The sequence below is a fragment of the Epargyreus clarus genome, unplaced genomic scaffold, assembly GCF_041222505.1.
Source record: "Epargyreus clarus isolate Ecla_fem2 unplaced genomic scaffold, WU_Ecla_fem_2.2 ptg000003l, whole genome shotgun sequence".
In the NCBI taxonomy this organism is placed as follows: Eukaryota; Metazoa; Arthropoda; class Insecta; order Lepidoptera; family Hesperiidae; genus Epargyreus; species Epargyreus clarus.
In genome coordinates this window covers 3902206-3913293 of record NW_027332211.1, presented here as the reverse complement: position 1 = coordinate 3913293, position 11088 = coordinate 3902206, and the positions used below count along the sequence as shown (strand labels likewise).

The following is an 11088-nucleotide window of genomic DNA, read 5'->3' as shown; positions in this document are numbered from 1 at the left end:
AACAAAATCAGTACAGGAAAAATTATCCTTACTTTGGATATATTTTTTGAATTTAACTATAAAAACGGTCATCGAAATAAAATTATATTACTGGAGGTATAACAGGTACCCCAAAACATTTCAATAGCGTAATTCAAACGATCTAAAAAATAAGGATTAGGGTAATAGGAAATTTAATTTGTTTTTATTATATTTTCTTTAAAAATCTATATTATCATAGTTTACATTTCACTGATACCATACAGGTACTTAAAATTAGAAATGCACAGCGAACAAAATAGCAAAGAGTATAGTAACCTACATATGAAATACAACATTATTCAATAGTTTTTGTTAAAACAAAAAACATTGGAACATTTCGTAGTACATATTCGAATAAAATTATACATATAAAAATATAGCCTTAAATTACATGGCCTCGAATTAAAACTTAATTCGGCAAAGCCAGGAGCACCGCCTAGTGGAACAAACAACGCATGTTGACGGTACGCACAATGGCAGAGGTCCGCGTGCCAGGCGCGCGGCGCGCCGCCCCGTGCGCCGGCGAGATGACACTCGCGACGTCGCGAATAAGGTCAACTGTCGCTACTTTCCACCGCGGTCGCAAGTTATACACGGCTGGACATTTTTTTTAGAGTTTGTTATGCAATAGTCAAATAATCTTTATTACCGTTGCATTTATATTTATGTGATGGCAAGTTAGAAATGCTAGATATTTTTACCCGACTACGGAGGGTAGTATAGTCCGCGCCAAACTGCTATTTCGCTCTGAAGTTGTTGCGAGCAGTAGCCATACGGCGACGCGATTCATTTCTATATTCAGAGCGGACTAGCAATTTTTCCGCGGACTATATCCATGTACCTACGTCTCATTGTTTGGCACACCCTGTAGGGCGTCGATGGATTCTAACATAACGGACTACAATGATACCCATCATTGTAGTCCATTAAAATGTTAAATTTGGGTTGCAATTGTTTGGGATGCAATTTTATTTTTCGATGTCAAGGAAGGGTTCGTTTAAATCTAAACCATATGTGGCAGAATGATTTTAATCTGTGGTGCGGTGAGGCGCGGTGCGGCGTACGGCGTATGAATTGTCATAATCGTCATTGTTATAAAATATTAATGAAAATATATCATCTTAGAGATGGAGACCACTCCATCCATAGGTACCAACCTATGCACACTGGGTAGAGAATTTGCGTGGGCAAAGGCTATTTGAAAATATGCAATTCATCGGAAGTAGATCTATCATATGGAAATGGAGGGAACTATTACCAGAGCAAAGAGTTGAGAAGTAGTAACAGAGGTGAGGTGAGATGAGATGAGGTGAGGTGAGGTGAGGCGTCAATTGCGGCGCAATTGTAGTCGGATGGCCGACTGTGGCAGAATGATTTTTAATCTGTGGTGCGGTGAGGCGCGGTGCGGCGTACGGCGTATGAATTGTCATAATCGTCATTGTTATAAAATATTTATGAAAATATATCATCTTCCTCTAAATGTTTCTTTTATTGTGATACACTCAAGAAATATAGCGTTATACATAATTTGTGGAGTCGAAACTGTTTGTCCTTAGAAAATTATTGGAACATCCAGCAGGTTACAAGCGGAAACAAACACGTTTAGTTTTTTAATTTGTTATGTTTGGGTTTTACGTTTCACCGCGAATTCATCGCAAACTGAACAGCTCCTTTAGAAAGACAATCACTAATTTACGAATTCAAATAGTCCCTATTACTTAATTACGACGGAAATTGTACCTAACAATTATCAGAACTCCAACTGCATCCAATAATTCAACATTTCAAAACGCTTCATCCTTCACACTTGGACTTAATCATAAATTTATGATTCAGTTTAACCTGGTACCATGGTGGGTTATATAACTTACAATTTTACTGAATATCGATATTTATTCAAATGCCTCAGAAGTTCTCAGTTATGTCAGCAAATAAAATTTATTTATGTAATTTATGAACATAAAATAGAGATATGTATGTACTTACCATAGATTAGGTACTTACATAACTATTATCATGCCTACAGGTAGGTACTTTTATATTTTGTACAAATAACGTTTCGATCACATTAAAATATCAAAATTGGTAGCTTATGCACGTTTTGAAACTATCGTTAATTAATTAAATTGATTACAAATTAAGTACGACTTTATAATTATTTATAGAATTTTATTTCCCGCCAATTGATTTATTGTTTCTTTTTTTCTATTAATTGTGACAGTGATAATTACAAAAATACAGACATATTACAGCCAAGGCCGTTTAGTATTACACATTTGTTAAAACTTAATAAAAATATTTAAAAAGAAATTCTCATGTAAGAGAATGTATATTTTTATGAGAATAAAGATATCTCAAACCTCAAACCTCAAATAGTTGAGATTGGGGTACAATCGCAATTACGTTAAAACCGTTACGTTAAAACATATTTTTTAAAGTTAGCAATATTAAACACTACGCGACAAAAATGTTCGCGTATTTAATTGCTGCTAATTAAAACAAAGCCTTTATCTATAATTTCATTCATATAGTAATGATCACAATTAATAATAATTAAAACATCAATATCCAATCCTTATATATTAACATATTCCAACTCCAAGGTTACTACTTATTATTATAATCTATTCTAGGCATGTAATTCAGTAATGAAGTAAAATGTCCTGATTGGTTAGATGGCATAAAACCGATATTTCCTTAAGCTTGGGTTCGTAATATAAGTGCTATGAACTCAGTACATAATATCGCAATGGAAAATCTATTCTGCCGCCCCGAATTCTATAGGAAATAGACAGGTATTACAGTAGTTCCGTAACAGTTAAACAACTAATTCTGCTATAATATCGTACGTAATATGTACGTACGATACCTAAATAGTACGTACATTATATATCTATAGGTACATAAAATTATGTATACTATTTATAATTTTCGCGTTTCTGAATGATAGTTATTGTATTATTCCACCCTGACACGGCACACGGCGCTGTGCGGCGCCGCAACGTAGTTACGCCGCAGCGTCATATGGTTATAAAATCTATTAATAAAAATAGATCGGAAAAAAGTACTGAGTGTCGCATTGTGTACACTCCTGTCTGATCCGTGTCAGTTCGGTGTGTGTGTGGGGCCATATAAATATTTTCATGTAAAACGCCGAAGCGACAACGCTCCGACGCAGCACCGCCGCTGCAACGCACCGCGAACACTAACATATTATAAACAAGCTCTTTAAAAATAATATCACAATTTGCCTGTTAAAACATATTAAGCATGTTTTTAAACTAATGCAAATATATATCGTATAGGTACAGGTCAGATCTTAGACTATTCATCTTTCGATTTTGTTATGCTATTAGCCATAACCCTTCAGTTATTGAGGCAAATCAATTAATTAGATTACAGGTATGTATTATATACGTCTAGTATTTATGAATTGCTATTTTGTACCTATTACTCTAGATCTACTCATGTTAAATACTTTATACTTTTACTATTACATGCACCAAGTCGTCTAAAATCGGGAATAAAATGAAAGAAAACAAAACAATATTTTATAATACATTTATTGATAATGACAGCGATGGTTGACTCAAATTTGCTACTTGGCAAAAATATTTCCACTAGAAGTGAACTATTCTTGTATTTAAATATTAAAATCTCTTTATTTATTTAATGTTTACAATAATGAAGATGCAACCATCTATGCTACCAAGTAGCCGTCTATGCTACGACCGCTTATCACATTAAAAGAAATAGAATTACATTTCATTTGTGATCTATAGTTATATTACACAATTCTTACAACTGGCAACACAATCTATGCAACCTTGTCTATGCTAAAATGAAACATGCATCACAATTACACAAAATCATAAAAATAATCGTAACATTTTAAAAGCTCTTATTTCCATTGATTGACTGCAATAAATACAAAGAACGCTACAAGATTACAATAATAATAATAATAATAAAATAGTATAAAACAAATAATTTCATTTACCTATAAACTATCGTTTAAAACAAAAGCACAGCACATGGTCAGCTTAATTTCTAAAAATTAAATTACGACCTAGAGACGCTGATTTTAAGGTCACTATAGCCTAACCCTAGGAGCCCTAGTGCTCGGCTCGCCAGCTCCTACCGATAGTTCTTTGCCCGGCTTCTACCAACAACTACTGGACAAAAGCACATCGAGAGTTTCAAAGACACATCCTACTATATTTGAAAACACTTTAAATTCAATTATCCATTTATATTTCGTTTACGTCGACTACACATTGAGCTGTCCTAGTCGAGGCCCGATTCTTACGCACTGTTCTACACAATAATTAAGTCACAAATGCAAAAATCATCAAGTCGCATCCGTCTATAAAAATCTAACTTATGATATTAAAATACTACTACTGAAAATCTGAACGATAAACATATGGAAAAATGGAATGTATTAAGTACGACAGTCTAATAAGCATTACGATACTCGTGAACCGTGATAGTTACTTACGTGTGACATGACGTCAGTCAAGGCTTACAAATTATCAGCTACGAATTGGCAATAAATTCTCGAGTGCATACTTTGAAACGATTGTTGAATATTTTTCGTTATTTTTTGTAATTATCATATAAATGGCTTACATATAAATGCAAATATACATCATCGTGTTAAGGAATGGAGGCAAGTGGCGGGCTATGATGAACGCTGAAAGTGAAATCCTTACAAACACTAGTAATAAGGAGGCGATTTACTTCTATTTGTGTACTCATTTAAGTGTACTTATCGATATTACTTGACTAAGAGGATGGAATATACATTAGGTGAGTTATAGACTAGGCCGCTGCCGGCGGCCGAACGTGGACATCTCCTAATACAATAGTGGTTACACGCGCACTACACTGCTATAATATATTATAATAATCTGATATTATTAATTTTACCCAATCCAGGCGATACTCGAAATAGCTACCGTACATTTCTCACACTAACATGAAGAGGACTTGTCACTAATAAATTTACAGATTCACAGATTTATTGTTCGAAAGTGGATGGAGATAATAATTTGAGGACAATTTGCTTTATAAATGACTTTTTAATGTAATATACAGCGCGTCGAAACACGTCTACAAACATTTATTATTATTATTTTACATTACTTGTCGAAATTTACCTACACAACCTAATAGATATATAAGTCCGAGGCACAAGTGACGGGCAAGCTCTAAAAAAGATAGCAGCATCACGAACGGTCACGTTGACGTGCAACGAGCTGGAGGCCCACGCCGGATGTTACTGGCCGTGACCGCACGGGATACTGCCCGATGAAGCAGAAATAACTAGTAGGAATATATGAGTACATGATTCTCAAATGTGATACATTTATATATTATAATCTTAATTTACCGACAAAACGCTTGTAAAACGCCGCGTCGCCCGTCACTTGCGCTGTACAACAAAACGACAGTATTGTTGGGTATTCATTCTGTCCGTCGCGAGTGGTTGGTGTACTAAGTACAAGTCTTTTACAAGGACGAAGATGTGATATTGGACGATTTCGTACTAATTTGAGTACTAAATTTCAATTCGAAGGGCGAAAGGACGAAAGGGACGCAATAAAAATACATTTTTAAATTCAAAATAAACAACGCTCCTTCGTCGCATGGCAAGACACTATCACAATATAATCTGGCAACCATGTCCTTGGACACAATGGTACTGAGCAATTGAAGGCAAAATCTAAATGCAAATTGAGAGATTAGAGCCGTAACCGCTCCATCCATCGACACTACGAAAGTCGAGAGAGTAAAACTTGGAATAATTTTAGAAACTCGAAATGCTCATAGGAACTTTTTCTTTAAAAGAAGTGAGAATGTTGACAGGAATAAGTTAGAAATAGAAATGTTTTATTAAAGTATAGGTCAATACGTCAAAAGGTTTGAAAAATTGGTCATAAAGAAGCCCGATCCGAGGAGTCCAAAATATTCAAGAAGTGGAGAGCTGCCATTGCACAATAGAACATCACATTCCACATCACAAATACAATTATTTATTTATTTAAGTATAATAAGCATAGTCAATGAAATTAGACAATACATAAATAATTTATCATAACGTCTACACCACAAACTATACAGTAAAAAACTCTATACAAATAATCCACCGATACTTATCACCGATCACAAACAATTCATTGGTTACTAAAACATTAAATTATTATCAATAATAATACACACGCAAAGATTCACATATTTACATCGGAACTGATAAAACAACAAAATTATTATAATAATAAATCACATAATACGTAATCGAAATTTCGAAATCTATTTACAAATTCAAATAAATGAAATTAATAATAAATTGCAAACGCAAAAAGGAACCAATGGGGAAGGCGGCAACTAATTTCTGCCAGTAGGTGGCGCTATTACTGTTTTTGTCACTCTATTCAAGCTTTAACACGTAATGTTAATGTGTCAATATACATAGACCGATTGAAATATACTACGCTGGCGCCATCTACACAAAGTTGTAGGCCGCCCTCCCCATTCGTGTATTCATGTCTGAAGACGACATGCTCGAACGTGGAAGCTGGCGAGATTCCTCTGCCACGGCTTATTGAGCGAATCAACAACCGCGAGACGGTCCCGGCTTCCGGAACGACTGGAGTCGTTCGCCGATAGATACCTCGAAACGACTAAAACGTGACATATCGACATAACATCACCGTGTGGGCGAACTTAAGAACGTCTAGAGGTTAAAAGCACCAAACGCGTTACAGGACTGCAACATAATGGGGTCGGACTGAAGATATGGGGTTGTGGACGTTAGTATATAAATTCGGTCCGAAGTAGTCCGCGGAGGGAACGTAGCGGCTGCACCGCGCTCGCGGCGGTTTATTTGCTCCTAGTTTTGGTGCCGACGGCGTTTATGCTGTCGCCGCGACTCCTCGATCTGTGTAAATTGTGTAGGCCTTCTCCTGTTGACAAAACATTTACATTTGAAGGAATCAATACTTCATACCGCTAACTACTACTACAAATACTGTTAATACTACTATTAATACTGGTGTTAATAAATTTTAATGCTTTCTGTTATGTTCAATGTGATATTTAAATTAATACTTATTCTTACCAAAGAAAACGTAGGCTTGTAGACACAAGATTACGATTAGTGGTAATGTTATAGAATATTTGGTAGCAATTCATTCTCAACATTCCATAGATAGATCTACACGGTGCGTAAAAGATACTCGAAGAGTACAGACGCTGTGCTCATCCATTCTCAGCAGGGAGTAGCATGTTCAGCACGAATTAAAAGATTATATGCGTTCTCATATTTTATTATTATTATAGTTTGGAGAGTTACTCGACGAGTTTTTTTTTATATCCTGAAAATAAGTGGTTACTTCCGCCTCATGGACATTTGTAATTAACGCCAGAAAGGATTAGATATTCCTACTTGAGGTCAGCCACAGATGCGTCGCTACGCTTGAGGACTAAGTTGAAACACCTCGGAAAAATACGAAATACTGCTGGTACCAGGCAGAAATAGATGTGGCGATGGTGTCACCGGAGTCGAACCACAGAAGATTCTACCACCTTAAGGTATTAGCGAGTATCTAAATGTTACACAAACGTAGCAGTAAGTATAGTGGTCTGTCGCATCGTACCCTTGCTGTGCGCGCGCTTGAGGTCGGCCTCGCGGAAGGCGCGCGCGCTGCGGCCGCGGCGGTCGTGCGCCAGCTTGTCGGGCCGCACGAAGATGCCGTGCCGCGCGCGACACGCGAAGTACCGCGTGCCGCCCACTGAGCCGTCGTTCTTGCCTGCAGGACCAATCAACTTGTTATATACACAGTTTAAACACAATCTTTATTATAACTAAAATATGTATACCATATGGATATATTATATCTGAGTATATTGACGTAATTCACGTATATTCACGTAATTTGCCTGCCAAAGTTAATAATTTGAAAATTGCTGCTTTCTAAAAATTGTTATATTTCGATCGTTGGTAGATAAAATCTGAATATATTAATTGTTGATAACGGGCGGCATAAAAAAATAATAAATGTTAAAGAAATATGGATGTCACATACTCAATTTGCACGATTTATTAGTTAATCTTTTATTTTTATAATATTGCATTTTTCATAAAACCGAGATCACGACTGTTTGAACAAGATTCGTACATGTGAATCTTGTTCAAACAGTCGTGATCACGTGATGTGTTTTATATTGTCTCGTTATTCAGGCAAATAGATACGTTAATGTAACGACATTACATAAACATTTTCTTAGCACACTATTTACGATCACAAAAAATATGTTTATTTCGCGTTCCATCGCAATAGGTTGAACTGAAAATGCGCGTTACCTGTGGGCGCGTCGAGCTCGACGCCGACCCAGAGCCCGTGCGCGAAGTGCGCGGGGCCGACGTACGCCACCACGCCCGTGCTGCTGCTCAGCCGCAGCTGCACGCTCTCGCCCACGCACATCCACTCCGGCAACGACGACCAGTCCTCCGCTAGAACGTGGAATATCACACTGATTACTTATATTTTATAAATTAACCCTTATGTAGTTCCTGTATCCATTATGTATATAAAACGTTAAGTTAAGTAACTTCTAATATTATTTTACTAGCATCATTTTACATTGCTTAATATTAAGTCACATAGCTAAAGATATAGTGTTATAATTAGTAATAGAATATGGTTCAACTTGATTGATGTTACATTTATAAGAATGGTTATAAATTATTTATTTATAATCATCAGTTATTTACTCCTTTGATGTACTCATGATGACATTAATTATAAAGTGTCTGGTAAATGAAAATAACACATTTGCTACTGAACTTAAAAGAATATTCTTTTTCAATATTTACTGCACTTAAAAGTGATAAGTACTTTTCACCTGTTTTGAAGGTGGGCATAAGTAGTTGCAATTCAGTTTAATAACTGAAATTACCTAAACAGCTACCATATGCTGTATGTATTGTGTATTTTCGATCAATATTTTTTTGTAATGTTTGAATGCTGAAATATAAACTGCCGAGTATACTACCTTCCCCGATGCGCTCCGTGGAGGAGGCGGGCGTGTCGCGCAGCGGCAGCGGCTCCACGGCGGAGCGCGGCCGCGGCGCCGGCTGCGACGCCCGCGAGCGCGCGCCGCCGCCCGCGCGACGACGCACCACCTGCCGGACGGCACACGGTTAAGCGTTGCTATTTATGTCTCCAAACATTAAAATATTAACGATATAAATCTCGAATATAAGTTATGTATTAGAGCATATTTCTTATTTTATAAACCTTATTCGGATAGGATTTTTTAAGGTGAGCCAAACAGGATTTGGACAACTTTATATCTGAAATATAATACGGATCAATAGAGTACGATGTGGAACAATTCTAAATCAAAGACTATCAAATTGCTGTTATGTATTTTTTGAGAAAAATAAAATTTAAGTTTTTCAAGGTATGTGGGCAGAAGATTACAATTAATTTCAATATGATTAAAGTAGCAAAGAAGCTAAAGTTAAGCCATTATTAGCGTTGGAAATTGTCTCGATATATAAATAAGGAGACAATGTGACGCATACTAACAAGTTGCTATTCCTAAGAACCAAAACCGAGAAGAGTCGCCTTACGTATAAAAATCCCTAGGCGCGATTGCTAATACCATTAGAAGTTTGTCCATAATTACAAATAAAAACAATGTCCAAGTATTCCAAAAAGAAGATTACTCTATTAGTTTTGTCAATAAAGTCTGCCTTTATGCCAGACAGACTTAAAATGTTCAAAAATATAATATTACGAAACAATATTTACCTTTCCAGCGGGCAGTTGCGTGTTGACGACAGGGTCGGGACCGGGCGAGTCGCTCTCGCCCACAGAGGACGCCTCGCGACTTCTCGTCTCGTGGCTCGATTGCTCAGAGCTCACCGATTCTACTTCCACCTCACCTGATGACGGAATAATATTTTTCATTAAAAAGAAGTGATTAAGCAAGTTATTGCTTTGCAACAGTCTAGGTTACGTTTATGTTTAAGGGGATAAACCTCGTAGATTCCAATGAGGTAGGTTTATTAAAATTTGTTCATTGTCATCATAGATGACACTAAAAGGTAATAATAAAAAATAATAAGCAATTAAAGGTCCACTCCAAATCATTTGATAGGGTAATATTTTGAATCCGTGTAAGTGTTGGTAAGTAAGAAACAACATAATTACGACTTATATTAACATGCCTATACACGTGTTCATGTAAATTTATGTAAAGAGTGCAAAAGTACGAAAAGAAAGTGACATGAAACTACTCTCTAATATTAATGGCCAAAATGTTGCGACAAATCTGATACAAATACTTGTAAACTTTCAGCAGTAGTATAATAATATATTGAATCCTAATAAGTAATATTTAACGCTCCTGAAATCATACTCATGAGTAATATTTTTTCATTAGAATTATTAACATAAAAATTGTACTTACCGAAGGAGTTATCGTGTGAAGTTTCGCCGTTGACCTGAGCGGTCTCCACCGCCTTGCTCGGCTGACTAGACAACACCTGACTCTCTACTGGCAACGCGCCGAGGGGGTCCACTAGCTGCCCTTCCCCCTGCAACGCTGCATCCTCACAATCCCTCAAGAACGGGTTGATGCGATTCCTGGAACCCGGGGTTAGTACGGGCGTTTTAGCTTTCTCGAACGACGTATCCTCCAACTCGTTCTTCGATTCAACGATCTCGTTCTTCAGCTCCGTGATATCGTTCCTCAGTTCGGTTATTTCGTTCCTGAGCCCTGCCATGGAGTTCTTGGTCCGGCTGAGCTGAGTGTAGTCCAAGGCCTTGTCGAAGTCAGGCGTGTCGTCGACCGACATGCTCCTTATGGACAGTGTGTCGTCGTTGGTGAGGTTGGTCGATGAAACCGCTTGCGAACCTAGAACAATGCAAATGAGACTTACCTATACCTGAATGATAACAAGTTGACTCTAGTTGGACTAATCTAGCCTAATGACTTCACAGCGCATTGCTATATTATTTTATTAATCTACATACATATTTTGAACATGTA

At 36.9% G+C, this 11088-nt stretch overlaps 1 protein-coding gene across 12 annotated transcripts in view; it reads right to left on the bottom strand.

Moving 5' to 3' along the window:
• Nucleotides 1-3568: 3568 nt before the first annotated feature.
• Nucleotides 3569-11088, bottom strand: part of Khc-73 (Kinesin heavy chain 73) — a 176277-nt gene continuing 168757 nt past the window's right edge. For all 12 annotated transcript variants that reach the window (XM_073083972.1, XM_073083989.1, XM_073084013.1 and 9 more), the window contains 6 exons: nt 10507-10953; nt 9846-9979; nt 9082-9211; nt 8390-8539; nt 7683-7835; nt 3569-6989 (listed from right to left, as the gene is read on the bottom strand). In XM_073083972.1, coding sequence (XP_072940073.1) covers nt 6907-6989; nt 7683-7835; nt 8390-8539; nt 9082-9211; nt 9846-9979; nt 10507-10953 — 1097 coding nt within the window. In that variant the 3' untranslated portion in view covers nt 3569-6906. The remainder of the gene's footprint in view (nt 6990-7682; nt 7836-8389; nt 8540-9081; nt 9212-9845; nt 9980-10506; nt 10954-11088) is intronic.